The 19,357-nt window shown below is 43.4% G+C and overlaps 1 protein-coding gene across 7 annotated transcripts in view; it reads right to left on the minus strand.

The window, feature by feature from the left end:
- ITPR2 (inositol 1,4,5-trisphosphate receptor type 2) overlaps nt 1–17,276 on the minus strand; it is a 273,890-nt gene extending 256,614 nt beyond the window's left edge. For 3 of the 7 annotated variants that reach the window (XM_041118189.1, XM_041118188.1, XM_030040656.2), the window contains exons 1-2: nt 16,113–16,590; nt 13,110–13,237 (exon numbers count right to left, since the gene is read on the minus strand). In XM_041118189.1, coding sequence (XP_040974123.1) covers nt 13,110–13,201 — 92 coding nt within the window. In that variant the 5' untranslated portion in view covers nt 13,202–13,237; nt 16,113–16,590. Of the gene's footprint in view, nt 1–10; nt 61–13,109; nt 13,387–16,112; nt 16,596–17,179 lie in introns of those variants that run through there. The other 4 variants (XM_041118187.1, XM_041118193.1, XM_041118186.1 and 1 more) reach the window with 4 other exon arrangements.
- Nucleotides 17,277–19,357: the final 2,081 nt, after the last annotated feature.

A 19,357-nucleotide genomic window follows, 5' to 3' on the forward strand; every position in this document is an offset into this window, starting at 1 on the left:
ATTGACCCACCTTGCTCCTTCAGAGTGGGTATGTTGCCTGCTCATTTCCCAAACTTGTCCAGATGGTTTTTAATTGCTGCCCACAAAAGGTTTCACTTTCACCTGCAAATTGTCATTCAAAGTGTTCACTAGGAAACCTCTTTGCTTTGACTCCTTCTAATGCACCCCATTCTTTTTTCAGATGGCATTTTTGTTATTGCTTTAATTCTATCTGCAAGGCTTCCAGTTCTTGTGCTAGAAATCATATCAATTCTCTCTGGTCTTTTTTGAGGGTGCAGTTTTCTTCTGTGATTGCTTCTTGCACCATGGCTCCACAAGAACACCAGTCACAAATTTCCATTTTGTAAGTTGGATCCATCTCATGATACCAGGTTATTATTAGTTACAAGTGATGATGTCAGGTCTGGAGACTTAAGGGCTGTTTCCACTACAAAGAAAGGTTTAAGATGGTGTCAGGTATTTTCTTGATCATTTATTCAGAAAGAATTTATAAATTCTTGTTTTCCTGGACACAGGAGAAAGGAAACAGCAGGAGTTTCTTTGATTACAGTTTTCAGACAGAACAGTACTCTGTTGCACACTCATTTTTATTGTCCTTGGGTCAACATACCAGGTTTTCTCTGGCTGTTACTGAGGTTTTTGTCCTACGTTCTCCGTACTTCTACTCACTTAGGCCTCTATAGCTTGCCCTGTCGATGCTGAATTTCTTTCTAAGAAGCTTCTTGGGTACCACGGCTCAGCTCTTACTCAGGCCTTACCAAGTGTATGTGCTTTGGGTGGTGACTTCTATTGCTTCAGCTATCTGCTTGCAGAAAGGAGGAAGGATTTTATCTCGCACCTTCATTACAAATCAAGAACAGTAATTATACTTACCAGTGTCAATGAAGTTCCACCCAATGTATGAGCATGACAATAATGCCAGCAAGTGTAAAACTCTTTTCAGCACACTTGTTTTCTTGTAATAAACTTAATTCTGCATCTTTAGATATATACTTTAAAAAAACCCACATCTGACACACGGAAACTTTAATAAACTAACTAGTTTTGTCACAACTGGCTTACTCCCAGGCTTACCGTGAGATAAACCAATATAAAATAATTTATGCAACTTAGCATTGAACATCTTACCAGATCAACATTTGTAAAAAGAGCATTGGCCCAGAACTTGGAGTCTTCAGTTATATTCCACAACTTGTCAACAACCTTGTGCAAGTCACTCCTCTGCTTGTGTCCCATCCCTTATTACAATATTTCCCTTTAAACATACTTTAGATCCGCTGTTGAAAACTCAAACCAACACTGTCCCGCTTCCAGCTCTACTCAAGTAAAATGATTCTATTAAGAGCAGCCTAATCACAGTAGACAGTTTAATCTGCCGTGGAAAGGAAATGGAACAGATTAAACGGTCCTACGGACCGGGAGTTTGACTCCGCCAGCCTAATGCACAGTATTGCTTCAAATAAGGTGTTACAACAGAACTTTACATGTAATGGTTTTACTATATCCTACATATTACATGGGGGGGGGAAATACAGTAATTGGTCCTTACATTCAGTGGCAGAAAAACCTGTTCAACTACAAAAGTTAATACAGACAAGACTTATTGCCTGCCAGGTCCTGACCTTGTTTTGTTTTTGCAAGAGAAGTCATTGCTAACACAAACTGAGCATACCTCTAACCCAAATCCTGCAGCTGCCCAGGGTCCATAGCAGTGCTCTCTCTGAAGAGCCAGATACCTGCCTCTGAATGGTTTCATGATCAAATCCTAATCTATCTTTTAGTACTCCCGAAGATCTAGCCAGCCAAGGAAGTAGAAATCTTAAATTGGACCCTCTCCGACAGGTTCTTTTAAAAAATTGCCTCATGACATAGTTGCAGTTTAAGTCTACAAATTGTGTAGGACCTACATCTCAGACCACCTATAAAGGAAATAATGTCACGCAACTTTGCCACTATTTTGTTAGTTACTTTTTCTGAGTAAAAGGATATATAACAAGCTGTCACCTACAGCCTGACACAAATAAACTATTATCTCCACACCAACAAAAAAAAATCCACTAATTTTTCTGTATGTTATTTTGCGCTTTTATCATTTAAAAGCAAGGAATATTTTTTTCTGTATTCTAATATTCTTTATAAATAACATGCTACAGTGACAGCAATGATATGTAAGGATATCTACAAAGATACCTGAAAATCTTATTTGAAACCTGGACTTCTGTATTCACTGAAATAGTGAACTTTACTGTTTTTACATCAATACTAAAATCCAAAATATTTATTACATCAGTTCATTACTTATGAAACCTGTCTGACAGTAAAGCTTGACTTACTAAGTTCTGTCTTCAACCTGAGAAGCAGCATTACAGACATTGCCATACCCAATTTTTACATCAGCAAGCCTGATGTAAAACCTCATTTTAGAACAATGAAATTCCACAAAACTCTCCACTTAACCCTGACGTTTCAGCTCCGTGTAAAGAGTTAAACTCACTGGGCCCTGTTTTTCAAATGTGGAACAGAAGTGAAGACTACAGACTGGCACCCTCATGAGTAGCAGATGGCAAGGAGAGGACGGTGCATTCAGCTGAAATTGAGTCTAGCTTGGCAAAAGGCAATAACCTAAGTCGGAAATTGTCCAAGATATCAAAGTAAATATTACTAACAGGCAGTTAACCTTTTTCTCTCAGTGCAGTTTGTTGGGTTCTTTTTAAAGGAAGGCATAGGGTTTTTTAAACTTTCTAGGTAGCCTTAAAACTTTTATTCTTTGATGGGAAGAATGGAACTTGCTTAGTGATAAATTTGAACATTTTTCACCACTTAAAACTGTACAAAGATCTGCTCAGTGTTTTCAAAACTGATATCCAGTCTTTCCCAATACGTTACTTTTTTTCCTCTCTTTATTTTTTCTGAACAATAAAAAAATTATTAGATTGAAAAGGAGACTGAGAATATTTTAGCAAAGCACACTGCTGTTTCAGTTGTCTGGAACAAATGGGGAGCCCATCAGAAATGCATGCCCAGCTAACTTTAAAGTGAGAACAAGCTCATGCAAAAAGCACTGTTTCCATTCTCAAGTACTCACATACCATTAGTTAGCCCCCCCACCTGCAAAGCACATGCTCTGATTTTAAGTTAGTGGAAGAAAATTACTACTAAACTCAGGGCACTTCTTACACATTTCATTTGTAACCATTCCTGTTTTCAAGCTCTTCCTCCACATCCACAAGGGAGAAGCTGAGGATATCCAAAATTCATAAGAGTCCTCGGAGTTGGGACTTTACAAATAACGTCAGGTATTGTGAGACTCAGGACAAAACTATACTGGTCACATTTAACTTAGCTGCCCTCTAAAGCTGCCTAGTTAAATTTTGCACATCACAGTGCTCAAAATTATACAACTACACAAAATTTCACAGGCATTCAGGATGTAGATGCACACTGGAGCCAGGCAAAATTCCCCACACTGAAATGAAACACGTCCTGCAGGAGTGGCTGGGGATGCCTCGGCGGCTTGTGCTTGCTGGTCCTCCAGCTTTCATCCAAAGCACCTTCAGAAGGCAAGCAGACAGCTGGGTGGCTTGGAGCCTCCTGTGCATGACCTGCCTCTGCTCCACACACAGGAATACCAGCACAAGTTTAAACTGAAAAGAGGAAAAACCCTAAGAACTGGGTTGCTGTCTTTTAACTTTGGGCAGTAGGTATAAAAATTTGCGGCTTACCATGACTTTAAGCAGTTGTTTCCTAATCCTGCGACTGCATGCTTTCAGCTGCCCCTGCAACATTGATTAACTTGTGTGTGTCAAGTGCAGTGGAAAAAAAAGCTGTTTGAAATTCAAACAAGTCTCTAAAAGAAAATCAAGATAAGAAGTCCAAGCATTGGATCATAACAAGTTTCTGTATTTTGAGATTCATATAAAAAGCCTTGTTTCAGGGTTTGTTTGTTGATTTTTTTTAAATGACATTGATTTTTATCTGCCAGAGGTCAAAGAACAAAAACTTGATTACTGTTTTAATATCAATTCTTTGTACCGAAAAGAGCTGTAGTAAGCTTAACTTATAGTGTCAAGTGATAACAACCACACTGCAATATGCTCTTCTAGCCTTCTTCTGCCAAGTAATTTCATGTAAATTTCAACTCCATGCCTTCACTCATATAGCAGCAACAACCTAAAGGGGCATTTCAAACGAACTGTCCAAAATTTATTATATAAGAAGATTACCAAATTACCACAATTCATTACATATAACCTCGGTTGTTACAAACGCATTGGGCATCACATGCACCTAACAAGTCAGCCATACATTCCAAACAATAGTACAGGACCACATCAGTAAGGACTGTTGTGATTTTACACAAAGAATTGCATAAGGTACAATAGGCAATCTTAAAACTGCTATTTCTTTCTGATGAACTGACTATATAACTCAGACATTCTTTTGGAGAAGGTAGTATTATTATGCATTTTCCTAAACACCACCAAAAACCCTGGGGAAAAAAATATCAATTATTCAATTTTTTGAGACCATCCTAGCACAGACCTCCACCATTTGAAATATCAAAGCTAACAGTGCCACTGACAAGCTGATTTCTTCCACGTGGAGTAATTTGAAAAGAAATAAGACAGTTTGCCTGTAGCTTTCATAGCTATTTTCTGTCAGCAGGGGACTGCAGATCTCTCAGCAACTGTCCATCTTCTTCTGTTCCTCTTCAGCCCTACTTTCCTTCTAACACATGCTGCCTTTTAGACCACGCACATCAGTTACTGCCCTACCAATCACACATACCTCTTTCCATGCACCCTTGCTCTGTCGATTTCTCTACCGCCTCACCCTACATTCACCAACGCGCCCCCCTGCACCCATCTCCCCCCTCTCCTCTTCACCTTCCAGGGGCAGGCAAGGGAGCACAGAAAGGACAGGGGAGACTGTTTTCCTGTTTTCTTTTCTGCAACCGGCAGCAACCCTGTGGTCACTCATCAGCCAGCGGAAGTAATGGCAAGGAAAACGCTGCTCAGGCAATGTGGCGTACCTCTGAAGCCCACGAAGGGCTGGGGCAGCTTCAGTGCAGGCAGCATCTCAAGTTGCCAAATTCCAAAATGTTCCCGCAAGTGTGAAAGGACCCCCCAAACTAGAGGCACAGAAGGCAAGCTACTGAGCAACAGGAAGAGGGGAAAAAGCACTTATAGGCATGTTTGCAAAATCTGCAACATATATTATAATAACAATTCACTTAGCTTGCTAAGTCAAAAGGTAAACCTGAGCAGAAGAACCAGCACTGCAAGAGCTCTGGAAGGGGTGGCTTATTCTCAGGTATGCTGCAGGACAGTGCAGCAGCACCCACACGGACAGCCCCAGGCAGCCCAGCCTGGTCAACACTTTAGGATCCTCTTTCCTTTATTATTAAGCAATAAATAAGAATTGTTTTAAAATCACATGCTTTGGACCGTGCTTTGTTACTATTCAATAGCAATCAAAACCCGCAAACAAATGAGCATAAGAGGTAGACAGAGATTCAGGCACAGAAAGACAGTTGGAAAAACAACAAGACTACTCCTGACACAATCTTTTGGCTACCACAGCCAAAATAGCCCCTCAAAACCTCAAGCGATACCTAATACAAGACAGGAATAACAAGTACATTTTAAGCCTGTGTTTCCTCTGTCTTTTGGTTTCCTTGTTTAACTGGGTTTCCAATTTTGCAATCAAAACCATTAACTTGCTAGAATGTAATTTCGTGGTTTAAGTTTGTTTCATATTTGAAGTGAACTGCGGTAATAAAAACAGAAATTATTTTTACTTCTCCAGAGATAGGGAACACAAAGCAGTTGGACAACTGAAGCTTTCCTGTGGCCCCCAGGAAAGGAAGCTGGAAATCCTGGAAACCGGGATTCACCTCCCACACAGCTGCAGGTCAGGTTAGGACCTCTTGGTGCCCAGTGCCAGCAGAGGGGAGAAGCTGCCCCTGCCAGGTAACACCCACTGCCCTCCAGCAAAAGGCAGGTACCAAGACAGCCCATGCGGTTGCAGGGGTCTGAATGAAATCCTTCCTCAACTCAAGTGCTGTCAAAACATGGGCAAATTTCCAAAGGGGCAGAGAAGGACAAGCGAGTCTGGAGACAGCGCTGCATCTCAGGGAGGCTCTCGACACACAGCTGCAAGATCCCTTTTTTTGTTGTTTTTGAACAGGGATCACGGATGCATTTTTGCTTATCCTGTTCTCAGAAATGCCATTTTACTTGAAACTTTCCACACAGGTGTCTACCTTGGGTCCAAAAAGTCAAGGTTTAGCATCATTATAAACAGCTGAAACCAGAACCTATGTCAGGAAGTGTCTACACATCTACGCAGCGGTGGAACTACTGATTCAAGTAATCAGATGGAATCAGATTTACGAATAATAAATGAAGGTTTAAAAGAATCAGTCAAGGGTTTTTATGTCTTTAATATAACTAAAATAATGCATCTCTGAATAAGTGACAAAACACAACACAGACAAGGAAAAAAGTAAAATCCTTAACCGCCGTTCATTTTCCTTTCTCCATTTTTTCCCATAAATATCCCTAATCAAGTATATCAAAGTCATACGAACTTCACCAGTCTCCCTTTCGTACAAGAAGTAACAGACCTTTCACAGCAAGCAGAGACCAGACTTCAAGTGCATTAAATACACGTGCAGAGGACATGGCTTTGTGCTATTGCCCAACAAGCAGGCGCACACTTCAGCCGAGCAGCAGCAGCCTGTACCATTAACAGCAAAGGGCAGCAGGTTTCAAACACCTCCCCATGCAGTAAAACGCCTGACTAAGCAAAGGTTCCCGTGCTTCGTAGGAGACAATGTTCCAAGCTGGGGAAGGCAAAGATTGATCTGACTCTTTCTTCTGTGGCACTTTTAAAATACAGGATAACCTTGATTTCTAGTGAGTCCGAGAACCATGTTTAGTTAATCTCCTCATTATGTAAAAGGAAGTTAAATCAGACTTAAAGTCACGCAAGTTAAACAACCTCCCCTCTCCTTCCTGACTACTCCCCACATTACCCATAGCCCAGCTGAGAACTACAGAAGTTGTAATAGCCACCGCACTTGTCTCAATTCAAAATTTGAGTCCTCCCTTACTTCGATTACTAGCACACAGCTTACGGGTAAACTCACTTTTGCATTAAATCAATTGGTTCTTTCCCTAACCCCAATTTTCTCTCCACTTCTACTTGATAATGAGCTCTTTGAACCAAGGATATTACATTTGAGCGTACAATCTCGTAAATCATAATACCGTAATTAAGTCTAATCCTATGTTCCTTCACACCCTAGCTGTGCTCTGTGTGCGAGTAAAACTTCTGAAACAAACAAACCCCCTCCGGGGCTCATTACTTGCTGCATTCCCATAAGGGTGCTTTGTGGAAAGCTTTGTCTCATTGTTTATTTAAAGACAGCACTGTTGTTAGAATTTGAAACGAGCATGAAAATAAGTTTGTTATAAATGGCAAAGCTGGAGGGGTGCCTAATTGCTAATGTGAGTGGATAATTACAGAGGATATAAGCTTTGATATATGTATTGAATTGCAAGGTATGCAACATAGAGAGTTGTATTTATATGTCTACATCTCTGCTTATGTGGCATTTATTATAAGATCAATGAAGGTATTTAATAATGCATATAATATAGCTTACATTTAAGAAAGTTATCACAGAAAAGAAATACACCATATAGCTGAAAAGTGTACATTAGCATACATTCAAAGTAGCTGCAGAATTCAGACCAGTGCTTTTGCATTAGAAGACAACCAAGAGAACATATTTCTGAAAATGCTAATCCTACACAGTATTTAAAAAAAAAAAAATTAAGAAATACACAATCAAAACTGTCAAATCTCATTCGTACTGTCAGTCCAGAGGATAAAGTACCTAGGTAATAAAACATATGAGTACTTCTGCCCACAGGAAAGCCAAAATTCATCTTCCCTTCTCTCTTCTAGGTATTATTTGTTTCTATATGTATCAGAATTAAATTATGAGTAATTCTAGTTATGCCACTCTCACTTTCTTCAGGCTTTTTATTCTTTCCTGACTAATTACATTTTGTCAGCCGGCACAAGGAAGAAAAATTTGCTATTAATCAAAGGACATACACTCTATTCCTTAACCATAGCTTACATTTTCAGACAGTAGGAGAGAAGTGTAAAAAAAAAAATAAGTGCATTGATGAAAATACTACATTGGTGTGTTATAAGCATCATCAGTCACTGCATCTTTTCTCTTAGCACCATTCCTGAGGCCACCAAGATGCCACATTTTAGTCTTTGTTGTATTTGGAATATTTTGATTTATGCTGTTCCATAAGCACTTTCTACTTAATCTTGTCTCTTCACAAAGCATGACTGACTCAATCTGTGTGTGAAGTCCAACTTTGATACGACAAATAATGCACGAAAGCCCCGTGAAGGAGCCTGAATGAAACTGTGATACTCATTTCAAATAAGAAAGTTCTGGCAAGCAAGAAAGTTCTGGCAAGCACTTCCACAAATTAAGAGAAGTTGTTCAAGAAAAATCAACATTAAACTCAAGAAAACAAGTCCAAATACTCTACAACACACTTTCTGCTGCTAATTAGAAATAAGTCTCAGCACCCCTCACCACCCATGGCCATATATTACCTAGCAGGCAGCTCCTACTGCATGCTCCATTAATTACGTTCCATGAGGTTTCTTGCTGCCATGGCACAGAAGCGCGTTTATGGAGGTGAGACAGGTATGCAGCTACTGATGGTGACTAACAGGCCTATCGTCAAACTTTCCAACAGCTGATGTTGCCGTTGTTGTTACTTACTTTTTTCCCCCGCCTCTCCCACTGAGAATACTTTCTTCCCCTCATTGTACCGATAGGTGATTAATAGCAGCTCTAATTCCCAGCATGCATCATTGCCAACATTTACAGCCAAAATATTGGGGAAGGTGGTCTCAAGGTTCAGATGCTGGTCTGCGACAATTTAAGATACCTAGATTCATTGCCTAGCTCTGCCACATGCCTCCTGTGGGATGTAAAACCTCCAATTGCACAGAAGCCAAAACACACTAAAAGCTCAAAAATGGGAAAAAAACCCCACATTATTAGCACAGTTCCATAATCCAGTACCAAATATATCTTGAAATGGCAGAAAGCTACCCGTGGATGTAAATTCCTTTTCCCAAACATTTCCTTTTCTGTACTAAATTGCAAGACTATCAGTTTATACATCCAAAAGCATTCTCCTTCTTAAAAAGGAAGGGGCATGGGGAAAGCTCAGAGAGCCTTGAGATTGGAAAAGCCAGATTACACATCATCAGCTCCTTAGCATCCAAACCCAGAATAAGCCCAAAGCCAAGCAGAAAAAAAGAGCAGGGGACTGCTTGGACTCTCAGTACCTCAAGTATCCAAACACCTGCAGCAGCCAACGGAGAATGCTGAGCCCTAAAACCCTCTCCTGTACCATTACCCAGAGGTGCCCCTCTCCCCTTGGGATCCACAGCCTGGAACATCCTCATGGAGACAGGCGGTTATCCCTCTTCTTCAAAAACTGAGCACAACCGCTCTCTTTTAACCCATGGATACAGGAGGCAGAATTTGGAGCAGCGCTGCCCAACCTCCCTGTCCCTGCCCCCATCCCACGCTACAGTGCTAACCCCAGATGCGGAAGAGAGGTTCAGTTTCCTCTTCTGACTAAAAGAAGGATCAAATCTGAAAGCAGAGCCCTCCCGCTCACATCCAACAGCTGTTTATAGTAGAGAAACAGTTCAGAGACAAGGACAGGAGCACAGGTTTCTTCTAGCTCACAGAAGTGCCCCAACCTTTTGGGTCCTATTTACAGAATCTCATCGTTCCAGCGATTCTCAAACCCTTTTTGTAGAGGGAGGTGGAAGGGCACTCCTGCCTTCACCTAGCACCACTCAACTCGCTCACCTGGACACAGGGCCAAGAAGCACGGATCCCCCATCTCCTAAACAAGGAAGTTAGGACCTCCTAAACTGCGCAACAGGAAGATTTCCACACTCAGCTTATAGTAGATATTAACCTCACCCTACACTTGATCTGAATAGCTCAGCTGCATCTTTCTGTCGGCTTTAAGTTTCCTGGGGAAACTGAGCACATGAAAATTTCTGCACTAGCACGTGATCAAAAGATATCCTAAAGCCCATGAAACAGCCTTTGCTTAGAAATCTCCCTCAAAACTAAACTGTTGAGCTCATTCAACTCTTCAAGGAATAAGGTCCGCTGACGTGACAGACCTCCCCCGCTTGGAGAGGTGCTGTGTGCTTTTTTATCTTATTTATAGAATGGCCTCACTCACGCTTTGTTTAAGAAACAATTAGACTTTGACAGCTTAAAATAAACAGGACTCTCTCCCTGCTGCAGAGTCACTAGACCCGAGCTGGATTTCAAGTTCTTGCAACCGCATGAGACTACGCTATGGACTCAACAGTGTAAGCGACAAGTTCGTTTGCCCAGCACCTTTCAAAAGAGCAGCCTGAGCAATACAGGCAAGAGCAATAAAACAAGGACCCACATCAGTCAAATTAAGCAAGCAAGCAATCATTCCCACTCCTACCCCACTTTGTCCTCACCAAGAGGCACCTCTGGTAGACAAGGCCACCCCTTTTCAGATGTTTGCAAAGAGAGAACCTGCAGGAATACAGAAGATGCAGGAGTTTAGCAATGGTTGGACACCAAATGTGCAGCTGGGCAAACTTTTTCCCTGAAAGTACAGTTGTTTTTTCTGCCTCTTGTGTTGCTGCAACCGGTCCAAAGGCAGTAATTGCAATAGCTGGCACAGATAACATGACTTGGCATCACAATTTTAAATTTCAGTCCAAGCTCTTGTATCACCAGCAGAGGGGTCAGCATTCCCATTTAGTAGACATGGGAGTTTTCCACTGGTGACTTCACATTTCCTTCAAGGCCTTCAGCTCCTCAATTCCAGCCTCCTGGCTCGGTGGCTGCCTTTACCATGGCAGGGAGCAGGGCACAGAAAAGCTGTATTGAAGAACTAACAGAGCTACATCAGCATTCTTGAATTCCTGGCCTGCCGCTGAAGGAGAGACACACACAGGAGTCCTGTCTCATCCCAGGTAATCTTCTTGAGCTGAGTTAGCTGGGTAAAAGAGAGCCTGGACAGAGTGTTAGTTAGGGTGTTGGCTTGAGTTCAGTTATTTCTTCTGGTAAAGAGCTCCCATGTGCCTTAGGCAAGCTTTGGTCTTGGCTTCCCATCTGTAAAACTGGGGGTAAATGTCCTGACCTAACTCCAAGGGAAGAGGGGAGGATCAGCAGTCTGAAGACTGCAACACAGGAATGCCAACACGTATTCAAGTGACACACAGTTGTACCAAGCACCAGTCGCAGCAGAAACGTCTATGACGGTAGACAAGCAGGTGTTCTCAGAAATGAGGAACGTTTCTCAACATAAAGAAAAGTAAAAGTACAGCAAATTTAGCTTCCCCCAGATAAGAGAACACAGCAATGACACAGAACAACAAAGCCAAATAACTCAACAACAAGTTATGCCAACAAAAAAGAAATGCTGGGGTTACAAAAATAAGAAACAATATCCAGTCATTAACAGTTGCAGAAAGCAAACATTTTCAGACAGGATTTAAAACGACAAGAGTCAGCGAAACAAAAGGAGATGTGAGACAAAATAGAGAGTCACGGACAGAGAAGGCGCAAAATTAGCAAATAGAGGAACAAACCATGGAAAAACACTTGTCAACAGATTAAATGAGTGAACAGCAAGGATAGCAATAATAAGATTAAAAAAAAAATATATAAAGGGCCTTGAACGCCAGCTTTGTTCCAGTTAACAGTACCACACCAAGTAACTTAGATGATCACTGTTTGCATTTTAATACTGCCCTTACTTCACCCTACAGTCCCCCACAGAAGAGATCTCAGAACACAGGGAACCTAATACAACACACTGGAGTGATACCCAGGCACACGTTAATTAGCAGTGCATCTGCCTTAGCAAGTTTAACTGTTATCCTGAAGGTACTGCTAACATTTAAGCAGCAAATAACACTGATATTTAACTAGAGCTTGAGCTGCCTTGTCAACTGGATCACTACAATTCGTGCAGTGCAGGAGATGTTTCCATTGACAAAGGTTTAAGGACATGCTTACTTTGGACATGCTGCAAAGTCAGTGAAACTACTGCAGCTCTCTATGAACATCAGAGGGAAAGTGCCACTGCACCCTCGGGACCAAATGATGTGATGGTTTAAAGAAAGATATCAATTTATTCCTACTATCATCCACTGTCATTTTCTGTCCTGGATTCCAAAAAGGTGATTTAAAGCAGTCAAGGTTAGTAAAAAACTCAAGCAAGCAGGAGTAGTTCAGTGAAGCAGCCACAGCTAAACTACGCCTTTCCACTCCACAAAGTGAAAGCAGAGCTCATGGAAAAAGCATGCCCATGAAATTAAATATCTGATTCTAAATATCTGATCGTTAGCAACCGCAGATAAGGCTTCAGGCAAACGCAAACCAGAAGTGAAGGGAGACACGTTCAACGAGCTGATTACAACGACGTGCAAGAAAGCAAAGGTTTTGTCCTTCACGTCTTTGTCAAAAATTCTCAGACGTGCAATAAAATAAAGCTCTCCTCCCCCTCTTCCCCCCCCCCCCAAAAAAATAATAACTTAGCTGTAAATCACGACTACATTAACGCATTTGGGTACAGCAGAGGGTTCCTTCCACAGAGCGGGTTCTGGCAAACGCCGGGTATTCCGGTTTGGGCTGGCCCGGCGGCGCAGCCCCGGCAGGAGCCGAGCCGGGAGGGCGCAGCGCGGTGCAGCCCCACGCGGAGCCGCCGCCGCCGCCTGCCCGCCCCGCTCCGTTCCGCCGGTACCGCCGCCGTCCGGGCCCCGCCGACCCCGGCCCTGTGCGAGAAGTTCTCTCATTCCTCCCTTCTCCCCCGCTCATCACTTCCTACTTTCCCCTCTCCGCCGCCGGCCGCTTCCTGTGCTGCAGCCGGCGCTGCCCGCGGGTCGGCACCCCGCAGCGGGCACGGCACGGCCCGGCCCGGCCCGCCACACACACCCCCCCCCACCGCTACCCCCAGCCCCGGCCCCTCACTCACCCCAGCGTGCTGATGAACCCGTTGACAGAGCCCTCCGCGTACAGGGACACGATGTCCCCGATGTACAGAAAGCTGGACATTTTCTCAGACATTTTGGCTCATTTTCAGTCGGATTTCGCACTCCTCCCCTTCAAAACAAAAAAAAAAAAAATAAAATAAAACCAAACCGCTCCGGGGGGAGGCCGAAGAGACGAGGCGCGGCGGCGGCGGGGCGAGGGCGGGCCGGGCCGGGCGCTCAGCGCGGCCCCTGCGGCGCGGCGCGGGCTGACATGATCGCGGCGCCGCTGCCCTCCGCGCACCGCCACGGCCCGGCCCGGCCCGCCTCCCGCCTCCGCCTCCCGGGGCCGCCCCGCCCCGCCGCCACCCCCCGGGCAGGGGGTCGCAACCCCCGCAGCCAGGCCGTGCCTCGGCCTCCGGGTCGGGCCGGCTTTGCTTCCGCGCCAGCCGGGAGAGGTGCTGCGGAGACCCCGGTGAAACTCCTCAGGAATCCCCTGCGGCCCGCGGGGAACCCGCCGCCCTCGGGCGCGGGATTGGGGCCGGAGCCCGAGGGAAGCAGCGGGTCAGGGGCGCAGAGGGAAGAGCCGAAGCGGCAGGTGGGATGGCGTCCCTTCCCCGTTGCCGCCTCCTCTGCCAAGAGGCCTCGAGTCCCGCTACGCTTAGTTTAATCGCCAGCCCGCCTCACCCTCTATGCTGTGGCTTACAAACTTTAGGAACCACAAATTCTTCTTTTTTTTTTTCTTTTAAATCAGAAGCAAACCATGCTGCAACCCCGTGCAGGAATTCCCACAGCGCACACTTCCATAAGAAAATTGCCACCAAGTTGACAAAAACCCACCCTGGAACTACAGAGCGCTCTGGAAGACTTTTCTGCCAAGGAAAGAGGGGACACCGCAGCCTCCCCAGAGCGGGGGGCTGCAAGCTCCCCCCCCAGCCCGCTGGAAGCCGCGGAGACATACCTGGGGCAGCCCACACCTGGGCGGCCAAAGGGGCTCACACGGGGCTGCGCAAATCCACGCTGCTTCGGCTCGCTGCCCGAGACCCAGTACCAGCCCAGGGAACGACAAGTCCATCGGTGGATGGAAGTGTTTAGTTCAAAGGAAAGGCTAGTGCCAGCGTGGGGTTCTTATTCTCAAAAACACTGTGCCTTCTTTAGACGAAAATGTAATTTCCACCAACGGTTTTAAGAATCAAAGTATTTCCACTTTTTCTAATTTTTCAGCTGTATGTTACCTCCCCAGCTCTCCTAATTACAGGCAAACTCAGCAGTAGTACTGGTTACACATTGCATTTTTCCAACAGATTGTTTGGATTGAAAAAAAAAAAAAAAAAGAAACAACAACTCACCCAGGTCTAAGAGCCTGATCAAATACTAGCTCTTAAACAGCAAGAATATGATTCTAGTTGCAGGAATGTGCAGACTGGTGGAAGTGAGTAATAAACTAAGAGTTTCACACTTGCATTTAATTTCCCACATCTACAGCTTGCAGCCTTCTCACTTGCTCTGAGCATAAATTCTTGACATCAGAAATGCTGAGTCTTCAAAGCAAAAAAAAGTTTTACCATCAAGATGTACAGAAAAAACTGTTATACCATTCTAGAGTTCCCTCTTTTGTTCTTTTATGGCGAATATTTTGGATTTGTCTCTTTTTTGTACCCACCAGGATATAAAGACACCACCAAAGATCTGTGCTTGCATTCTGGTTATGTATGCATACATACGCAGGCCCTTGATCTGACACTCTAGAAGACTGAATTGAAAGAATTTGGTAGAGTAACCACAATTATTAAAACATTTCTGGAAAAGAAATACGAAGAGAACAGGTGCCAGAGCCCTTGTTCTGGAACCACCCCTTGCACAGGAAAACCAAAAAAGAGGTGTTTTGAACTGCCCCAAACACACATATTAAATCCCAAAGTCGGACGAAATTAAAACATACCAGAATTAGAAACTGAAAGTCTGAGTAGGACAAGGCACTGAAGAGGGAGAGAAGCTGAGGCTCCCTGCCCACATGCCGACCAAGTGAAAAGCATCGACCCGGGGTCCCTCCCAGGAGCCACCGCACAGAGGGTTCAGGCGTTTTATTTCATGAAAACGTGGTTCTGGACAGTTTGAACCCAGGGCTGAGCAGCAAAGGCTTCACAATGTATTGACAATATCCTTTGCCCTCCTGACCCTGTTTATCTCAGCCACTTTATACCAGGCTTTAACAGCCTAATTAAGATACTTTAGCCAAGGAGGTTTCACATTCCCCAGCAGTAAATGAAATCCTGGCGTGCCTTAGATCGGTGGGAGTTTTCCTGAGGACAGACTTCAGAACTTGGCCGAGCAGCAAGTCTGCCTGTCCTTTGTATGCCTGGGAGCAAATCCCCATTTGGGACCATTCACAGCCAGGAAGGTTCAACGCCGTTGCCTAAACACAGGTTACTGGGGCCAGATACCCGAGACATCCCGGTAGGTTGTCAGCAGGGAAGCAGCACCGCTACGCCCTTGACAGCGCTGCCTGCGCGTGGGCAACCGAAAGGGGCCCGCGTGCTTTGGCATTACAAGGAGGTTAATTCGGGTCACTTTAGAAAATATTTAGCATTCGCTTGCTGTGTGGCAAGGCTCGAACTGATAGAAGTCCTACACTTGCAGTCGTCTTTGCCTCTTTCCCCCCCAAGGGAAATCAAGGCACAGGCTGCATTCTCCTTCGTTTCTAGGCTTGTTCATCTTGGCTCAGGCTGGAGCGTGCCGGCAGCTGAAAGCTGTTACCACCTCCTAGCTCTCTAGTGATCTATATGAAATGAACTGGAAATCTCAATCCAGTTCCGAGCAGTGACAGCTATTAACTAGAAATGAGTGGTATGAAATCAGCATTTTTGTGAAAAATTTAAAGGTCGAATCCCAAAGGCAGTCAAGTATTTAAGCGAATGCTTCATTTTAAACCTGTCTCGTTGAAACAGTCCAACAATCTCATTGAAGTTACCAGATTATTTGTACGCTGAAAATAAGCAAGCACTTACCCGCTTTTGTAGGCCAGGTTTTAAATTGGTATGAACATTGCCCTGGAAAAGCAGATCTGAGGAACCCTTGCTGATCCTCTCCTTGCAGACAGAAAACTTAAGTAGTGATGAGTGCTCCTCTAGCATTTTTAACAAGCATTAACCCTCTTCTGTTAGAAATAATGATTGTGCCTCTCTGAGTGCTAGTTTTATGAAGATAGTATCTAAAAAAATTTAATTAAAATGAAAGAGATTTTGTCATAACAAGTATACATAGAAAAAAATAAAGCATGGTCAGAGATGGTAATGGAATATTGCTTCATTTATCTGGAGCAGAAATAAACCAAATTGGTTCATAAATATGGGTATTTTTACTACAGTTTTTAACCTTGCAATTAGCTGCAGGGTGAAGGTGAGGCTGCTTAGTCAATAACTGGAATATGTTTTCCATCAGTTATCTCTGGTAATCTTTTGTTCCAAAGCTAGGAATACAGGCTTCACCACAAAACAGGACCCAGATGCAGAAATCATCAGCTAGTGCTGACAGACTGCCCCAGTGCATATACTACTCTGTATGTTGTAGAAGTGAAGAAGTCATTCTAATTCAACTTTCCTTTCTAGTCTATTTCTTATTTTCAGAAAAGAAAATATTGCTAGTGATGTTTGCAATGGTATTCTAAAATTAGATCTCTATATAAAAGTATGTGGCAGTATTTTAATACAGGGGAATTTTACCACGATTTCTACGTCCTAGATTTTGATGTTCATTCCGGTGCTGAGGCATAGAAGAGAAGCAGTTTATCCACAGAGAGGTCAATAGAAACACCCCATTGCAGCATTGAGCATCCACTTCGGATGTGAAAATACACAATATTGGACTGACCTCAGACTCAAAAAAACTCATCAAGTACATAGGCTGCCGTCATCATATTCTTGCTCGTTTTCCACCCCTCATGTCTTAGGAAGATGTCTGAATTTCCTGCTCGTCTTGTCTAAACAGGGGAGGCTCCTGACAGAAGTTGAGGGGTTTTATGGATTTGAAAATTTTCTGATTGGAAAGACTTTAATCCCGCACCTACACAACCTACCTCTTGTATGAAGTTACAGATATACAGGCCGCTTCAGTGGAAGCAAACCAGACCAGTTAGAGGCTTATACAACAGGCAGCATTGATGTTTGTTTTCATGAGAGCAGAAGATAGTGCATTCCAGCTGCAGGGGCAAAGGGGGAAGAGAAGAATGCCTTTAACTGTTTTAATACAATAGATATAGATGGAACCAGGCCAAAATTCAGGCAGGCACCCCAGAGCTTAAGCATGCAAGTATATGAAAGTTTGGACCCAAAGCCTTGGGCTTGTTTCTCACCTTTCTAAGGGGGGGGGGGGGGGGGGGGGGTGGAGATCAGACCATTCCAGACATTTTGATATTTAAAATCCAACTCTGATTTTAAAGCCCATCTGTAGCTGGAATATTTTTAATATACTTATCATCTCGAGCAATGCACAATTAACAGCTTACTTGAGGAAGGCCTGGCTTTTAAAGGCACCTAGTGAAGTTTCCCACACAAGCAGGAGACGCCCATTACCTTGTGGATATTAATATTTGAGACAGCCTAGCTCTTCCCTGAGCACAATGGCATTTCAAAATACTTGGATGTATAAAAGACGGCATTACTTGGCCTACAAGTTGGATCAGAGAGCGCCAGAACAGCTTATTTTGACAATACCCGCACACAAGAATTGATTTATTGCTGGTAGTGCTTTGTTTTATTTTGCCTATAGCAAACGTCAGAGTACTAGATGATTTCTTGATAGATAGCTGTGGGGACTCATTTTGCCTTTTTTCTCATCGTGGGAGTTAACTCTTTACTGATGTTGTTTTAAACAACATGTTGGTATTGGTGCCATACAAAATATTAAGCATCCGGTTACAAAAAAAACCCCGGAGTACCCTGGGGAAAAAGAGGCCTGACAGAGATAAATGTGATTTAGTAACATAATAAAGCAGGAGTGTAGTGAATCATGCAAAATAAGCATCATTATTTGATTGAGAATGAGAAAACCAGAACATGAAGCATTCAGTGCTGGCCTACCCACTTTATTCAACCTGGCTTAATAGGAACAGGAAATTCTAGCTAAATTCGTAACACCTAGATAAAGGACTTTCTACTGGAGGGAAACACGTTTTTCTCAACATTAGAGGTGGCCCTGAAAATGAACAGCTCTCACCAGTGATCTTTTAGGGGTTTCACTAGGGCATGGATATGATCTTTGCACCCTCACTATCCAGGCACACTCATTCGCATTATGGCATGCATGCACAGACGGGGACTGGCTGACTTGCTGTTCGCTACATCTGAATTTACAAGAGCAAATATATGTATTAATTCAAGTATTTAAATAATCTCTGGTTTGCTACAATAATCTCTTGAAACAAAGCAACTTAGAAATAATGAAAACTGAATTTATTTGTGAATTAATTATTTAAGTAAAAAGAGTTTAGATTAAAGAGGAAGCCTGGACGCCCTTCAAACTGTGGCACAATACAACAGCTATGTAAATAAACTTCTGAGAGCAGCTCCAAGCCATTCAAGTGAAGCTATTTTTCCTTGCGATACATTCAAGCCTTTTGAAATAAGTTTCCAACTGTTTAACGACCAAAGTTGTTCATTCAAAGAGCGAAATACAAAAACTCGACCAAAGCAGAAAGTACAATGTGCCTTTCTTTGAAAACATCTATATAGAAAGGATGCTTTATTTAGAGGATTCAGGAAGTTGAAGCGTTGCCTTCTATCAGCGCGCAACCACAGAGCAAGCATCAGGAAGCGCACAAAAATGAACTTACTATTCCTATGTGGAACAAGTGCCAACGGTTACACCAAGTTTGCTTTCAACCTTGCAGAACTCCCTGCCAGCCCCCACAGACTTATTAATCAGGCAGCGTCTCCTGGGTTTTCTTTTCTGCTTGGCTGCCTAAAAATGAAGCCTTTCCCTACAAAATAAAGAGAGCGACATACCTTGTTTGTATTTTCTCTTCTGTTGGCTGTCATGAGAGTTCAGAAGGTTTAAACCTGAAAACACAGGGAAAAAAGTGAATCATCTTCATAGAAGGAAATGAAAAAAATAGTTTCCTTTTCAGTCCTAGTCCACTCCTAACCATGACCTATGCAACAGAAGAACCAGCGGACCTGTGGAGTACAGTGACTGTAATTACAAAGCAATTGTGTTTTGAATCATGTCATTAATACCGTATTACCAGCTGACCCTG

Source organism: Aquila chrysaetos, chromosome 17 (genome assembly GCF_900496995.4).
Source record: "Aquila chrysaetos chrysaetos chromosome 17, bAquChr1.4, whole genome shotgun sequence".
Classification (NCBI taxonomy): domain Eukaryota; kingdom Metazoa; phylum Chordata; class Aves; order Accipitriformes; family Accipitridae; genus Aquila; species Aquila chrysaetos.